Source organism: Pan troglodytes, chromosome 20 (assembly GCF_028858775.2).
Source record: "Pan troglodytes isolate AG18354 chromosome 20, NHGRI_mPanTro3-v2.0_pri, whole genome shotgun sequence".
Lineage (NCBI taxonomy): Eukaryota > Metazoa > Chordata > Mammalia > Primates > Hominidae > Pan > Pan troglodytes.
In genome coordinates this window covers 9,694,527-9,700,640 of record NC_072418.2, presented here as the reverse complement: position 1 = coordinate 9,700,640, position 6,114 = coordinate 9,694,527, and the positions used below count along the sequence as shown (strand labels likewise).

At 56.1% G+C, this 6,114-nt stretch overlaps 1 protein-coding gene across 4 annotated transcripts in view; it reads left to right on the top strand.

Annotated features, from left to right (window-relative positions):
- Positions 1–2,060: 2,060 nt before the first annotated feature.
- Positions 2,061–6,114, top strand: part of INSR (insulin receptor) — a 184,586-nt gene continuing 180,532 nt past the window's right edge. For all 4 annotated transcript variants that reach the window (XM_063801090.1, XM_016934853.4, XM_024351320.3 and 1 more), the window contains exon 1: positions 2,061–2,196. In XM_063801090.1, the coding sequence (XP_063657160.1) occupies positions 2,097–2,196 (100 nt within the window). In that variant the 5' untranslated portion in view covers positions 2,061–2,096. The remainder of the gene's footprint in view (positions 2,197–6,114) is intronic.

The window sequence follows — 6,114 nt, the reverse complement described above, 5'->3', positions numbered from 1 at the left end:
GGCCGGGTGCAGTGGCTCAGGCCTGTAATCCCAGCACTTCGGGAGGCCAAGGCCGGTGGATCACCTGAGGTCAGGAGTTTGAGACCGGCCAGGCCAACATGGTGAAATCCTGTCTCTACTAAAAATACAGAAAATTAGCCGGGTGTGGTGGCACATGCCTGTAATCCAAGTTACTTGGGAGGTTGAGGCAGGAGAATCGCTTGAACCCAGGCAGGTGATGTTGCAGTGAACTGAGATCTGGCCATTGCACTCCAGCCTGGGCAACAGAGAAAAACTCCATCTAAAAAAAAAAAAAAAAAAAAAAAAACAGAGAGAGAGAGAGAGAGAGAGAGAGAGAGAGAGAAGGAAACAGGGAACTGGGGGGAGGATTTGCAAAAATATGGTTAGGGATGGCACTTCAGAGATGAAGCCATCCTGGAGTGTTACAGGCAAGGGAAATGCTGGGGCAAAGGCCCAGAGGCAGGAATAGGTTTGGCCTGTTGCATGAACAGTGGGTCCAGCTCCTAGCAAACTGTTTATTGAATGAAAGAAGAATGAATGCCTTGGGTCTAGGGTTGTGCTGGGCGCTTTCTTAAGTTTTCTTTCCCGGGTACCTCCCCAGAACTGGCATGCAGGTATTATTAAACCCATTACACAAGTGAAACTGGCCCAGAGACAGTAAAGTCGCTGGTCCAAGACCACACAGGAGTGAGGGGTGGAGGAACCCTCCTCCCATTGAGTTCTGGCTTTCCTATACTGAAAGCCCCTTCCTCTCCTGCAGTAAGGTAGGTGGAACCGCTGTCCAGCCTTGTTGGTGAATGTCGTTGCTAGACTTCAGACACCTACAGGCTGGTCTGCTGAAAATCAGAGATGTCCACCTGCGCCCTATTCGAGGTCTCCGGCGTCTTCTTTGGCGTCTTCTTTGCCCTTTCAGAAGCGTCTGCACATTTTTCCAGGTGTCATTTCTCCAACTTGAACACAGGGAGCGCACTGGGCACGCGGGCACGTGGCTGTCCCCAGGGGCCTGGCTTGGGTCTCGCCCCTGGGCCGGGGCGCACGCGCGGGCGGGACATCTGGGGGCGCCCACGCGCTCTGGGACGAGTGTCGCTGGCCAGGCCCGGACTGAGGAAAGGCGAGTGAGACACTACTCGCCTCGGGTGCAAAATTTAAGGGAGTGCAAAAAAAAAAAAAAAAAGAAGAAAGAAACCAAAACCACCTCGAGTCACCAAAATAAACATTTTAATGCAATATTTTTTAAAAAATCAACAGGGATCCTCCAAAGCCCACTATGAACAAAATAGCAAAATGGTAGAGAAAGGATCTGTGCCGCTGCGTCGGGCCTGTGGGGCGCCTCCGGGGGTCTGAAACTGAAGGAGACTCGGGGCTGTAGGGCGCGCGGATCTGGGGCGCGCCCTCGGTCCCGGCGCGCCCCCTCGGTCCCGGCGCGCCCAGGGCCTCCAGCGCGGGGCCCGGCACAGGGAGGCGGGGAGGCGGGCGGGGCGGGGCGGGGCGGGGCCGGGCGGCACCTCCCTCCCCTGCAAGCTTTCCCTCCCTCTCCTGGGCCTCTCCCCGGCGCAGAGTCCCTTCCTAGGCCAGATCCGCGCCGCCTTTTCCCGCGGCCCGCACGGGGCCCAGCTGACGGGCCGCGTTGTTTACGGGCCCGAGCAGCCCTCTCTCCCGCCGCCCGCCCGCCACCCGCCAGCCCAGGTGCCCGCCCGCCAGTCAGCTAGTCCGTCGGTCCGCGCGTCCCTCTGTCCCGGAGCCCGCAGATCGCGACCCAGAGCGCGCGGGGCCGAGAGCCGAGAGACAGTCCCGGGCGCAGCGCGGAGCTCCGGGCCCCGAGATCCTGGGACGGGGCCCGGGCCGCAGCGGCCGGGGGGTCGGGGCCACCACCGCAAGGGCCTCCGCTCAGTATTTGTAGCTGGCGAAGCCGCGCGCGCCCTTCCCGGGGCTGCCTCTGGGCCCTCCCCGGCAGGGGGGCTGCGGCCCGCGGGTCGCGGGCGTGGAAGAGAAGGACGCGCGGCCCCCAGCGCCTCTTGGGTGGCCGCCTCGGAGCATGACCCCCGCGGGCCAGCGCCGCGCGCTCTGATCCGAGGAGACCCCGCGCTCCCGCAGCCATGGGCACCGGGGGCCGGCGGGGGGCGGCGGCCGCGCCGCTGCTGGTGGCGGTGGCCGCGCTTCTACTGGGCGCCGCGGGCCACCTGTACCCCGGAGAGGGTGAGTCTGGGGACGCGGGCGTGGGCGGGGAGCGCCGCGATGGGGAGAGGACCCCACCCAAGCCAAAATCGGGCCCCCGCTTGTGGACTGAGAACCCTCCCCAGGGGCGGGGGGCGGTGGCCAGGACGGTAGCTCCTGCATCGCGTAGGGGGGGCGGGAAGCCTCTGACCTTGGCCTTTGCCCGCCCGGGCTCGCGCCTCCGCGCCCTGCGTGCCCGACCTGAGCCCGAGGAACCTTGCCCCAGTGCCCGCCCCGCCGCGGGCTCCTCTCTGGAGCGCGCCTCCGACCCGTGCCCCGGCCCCTCCGAGCCCAAGTCGCTCCAGAGACACGACACGCGTCATCTTTGGGTCGCGGCCGGGAAGTGGGGTCACTGGGTCTGGACAGCCCCGGACAGCCAAGTCCCCCGAGCGCATATGGTGTGGGTAGAGCCAAGCGCCCTGAGTGCCTCACCGGTGGGGGACGCTGCCTGGGGTCAGGGACTGCAGAACCCCCCTCTACCCAACTACCTTGGATCTAGGCCCGTGGCCACCCCGGACTCTAGGTCCATGTTTACCCTTTTGGGTTCTGTTTCCAGATGTCCGGAGGCAAATTCTAAAGCCTTAGCAACAGCAGCAATTGTAGCAGAAGCAGTGGCGGTTTTTTACCCTATTTATTGTAATTGGTATCACCGCACGCCACAGCCTGGTCTATCTTATCTCTCTGGACTGTCACAGTGGCCCCCGGAAGCAGATACAGTTATGCACCCATTTCACAGAGGAGTAAACTGAGGCTCAGGTAGGACGCATAACTCCCTTGCCCTAAAGTCAGTGCCAGAGCCAGGACTTGAGCCTCTGTGTGTCCCGTTCTGCCCAAGAATCTGGACTACTGTCCCTTGTCTGCTGTCTCCTTGACCCCTCCTCTCCCCTCAGCCCTGCGCTTCATGAAGGAGCCTTTGACCTTGAGTGAGCCTTTCGTTCCCCCTGACCCCATGGGCCCCTCTCCCACGTGTGGGCAGCATCTTCCTTGGGCTTGACAATAGGCACCTTTGGGGTTGTAAGATGAAGATGGCGCAATCATTTAAGGAATGCCTTAATGTAAGGCAATCATTAAGATTGCCTGGGTTTCCCACTGTGGGGTCTGAGGCCCTGCTTTAAAAATATCTGTTGGGTTACTGTTTCAGATTTCTCCATAAAAGGAAATCAGTCGTGATGAGGAAGGGGTCAGGGAGGGAAGGAATTGAAGCTCTTAAATGTATTGATGGGGAACCGGGTGCATGTAAAATCAGGTGCTAGAGTGGACCAACCGGGTTTGCTGAGTCGACTCTGTCAATCACATAATGTCTAAAAGCCCCGGGCCCACCCCCCCCAGCCCCGCCCCCAGGTGCCTGGGAGACAGTAGGTGCTCAATGAAGGGTGGCGGTTAGTTTGAGTTCTTGTTAAGAAAATCTGGCCAGCTGCGGTGGCTCAAGCCTGTAATCTCAGCATTTTGGGAGGCTGAGGCGGGCGGATCACGAGGTCAGGAGATGGAGACCATCCTGGCCAACATGGTGAAACTCCCTTCTCTGCTCAAAATACAAAAATTACCTGGGTTTGGTGGTGTTCGCCTGTAGTCCCAGCTACTTGGGAGGCTGAGGCGGGACAATTTCTTGAACCCGGGAGGAGGAGGTTGCTGTGAGCTCAGATGGCACCACTGCACTCTAGCCTGGCGAAAGAGCGAGACTTTGTCTCAAAAAAATGAAAAAAAAGGCCGGGCGTGGTGGCTCACGCTTGTAATCCCAGCACTTTGGGAGGCCGAGGCGGGTGGATCACCAGTTCAGGAGATCACGACCATCCTGGCTAACACGGTAAAACCCTGTCTCTACTGAAAAATAGAAAAAATTAGCCGGGCGTGGTGGCGGGCGCCTGTAGTCCCAGCTACTCCGGAGGCTGAGGCAGAAGAATGGCGTAAACCCGGGAGGCGGAGCTTGCAGTGAGCCAAGAACGTGCCACTGGGCGACAGAGCGAGACTCTGTCTCAAAAATAAATAAATAAGTAAATAAATAAAAAGAAAATCCAAGATGAGTGGTTTCGAACTATGCCAGATTCTATGTGTGCGTGTGTGTGGTTCCCTGCTCTTCTGTTCCTTGTAGCTTTGGTAATTAATTGTGGATCTGTGCCTGGGCTTTCAGGGTCAGTAAATGGATTTACCATTTCTTTGCACATTTATGGCTTCCATATGGGCAGGGGTTTATGGTTTGTTGTTGTTCACCGTTGCATTTCCAGAGCCCAGAACGATGCCTGGCACATAGTAGGTGTTCAGTAAATATTTGTTCTGCAGTGGGGCACAAGTGGTGGAGTTCCTGGGTGTACTGGGCTCCTTTATCATCTTAAGGAGTTCCTTATTCTCTGCATAATACCTTCCTAAGAATTAGAAGAGCAAGCTCTCAGCAGGTGCTGTTCTATGTGCTTTGCATATATAATCTCATTTAATCCTCACGGCAAAACCCCACGAGGTGCGGTTTAATCTTCCCTTTTCACAAGTGAGAAAACTTCGCTTGAGGCCAGCAGGCAGCAGGGCTGGGATTGCAATCTAGCTAGTGTGGCTGCAGAGCAATGGTTTCTTAACAAATCTTTGTTCTTTTGAGTCTGAGCCTCCGTACCCCCCATGATTGGGGTGATGGTGAACAAAATCCTATCAAATAAATGGGCTGTGATGCCTCTTGAAGGCTTGGGGAGGGGCAAAGAACTTTTCAGATCATTAATCTCTAGTCAACAAATATGGCTTTTTTTTTTTTTCTTTTTCTTTTTTTTTTTTGAGACGGAGTCTTGCTCTGTCACCCAGGCTGGAGTGCAGTGGCACAATCTCAGCTCACTGCAACCTCCACCTCCCAGGTTCAAGGGATTCTCCTGCCTCAGCCTCCCCAGTAGCTGGGATTACAGGCGTGTTCCACAACACCGGCTTATTTTTTGTATTTTTAGTAGAGACGGCTTCACTGTGTTAGCCAGGATGGTCTCGACCTCCTGATCTTGTGATCCACCCGCCTCGGCCTCCCAAAGTGTTGGGATTACAGGAGTGAGCCACCGTGCCCGGCCTTTTTTTTTTTTCTTTTTTTCTTTTCTTTTTTTTTTTTTTGAGACAGGATGTCACTCTGTCACCCTGGCTGGAGTGCAGTGACACGATCTTTGTGACCTCCGCCTTTCAGGTTCAAGTGCATCTCCTGCCTCAGCCTCCTGAGTAGCTGGGATTACAGTCGTGTATCACCACCCTTGGCTAATTTTTGTATTTTTAGTAGAGATGGGATTTCGCCATATTGGTTAGGCTGGTCTCAAACTTCTGACCTCAAGTGATCTGCCTGCCTCGGCCTTCCAAAGACCTGGGATTATAGGCGTGAGCCATCACTCCGGGCCCAATATGGCATTTTGATTGGGATGAAGGGTGGAGGAAAATCAGTGTGATTTTTGTATCTATCTAGCTAGCTATCTATTATTTTTTGAGATGAGGTCTTGCTCTCTTGCTTAGGCTGGAGTGCAGTTGGGCAATGATGGCTCACTGCAGCCTCGACCTCCTGGACGCAAGCCATCCTCCTATTTTAGCCTCCCTAGTAGCTGGGACCACAGGCACACGCCACCCTGCCTGGCTAATTTTTACTTTAATGTGTAGCACTGAAGTCTTGCTATTTTGTCCAGGCTGGTCTCAAACTCCTGGCCTCAAGTGATCTGCCTGCCTTGGCCTCCCGAAGGGCTGGGATCACAGGCATGAGCCACGGTGTCTGGCCTCTGCAGTTATTCTTATTCTTTGCTTCTCTCCTGGAGACCTGCTTCTTGCCCTTCCCCATTCATGCATAGAGACCACAGGGTGTGGGCTGAGTCCCCAGGGCTCCCCACCTCACCCCACTCTACCCTTGACTTCCATTCCTCTTTGGTTTAAGCAGAACTCTCAATCTCGGCACTGCTGACGTTT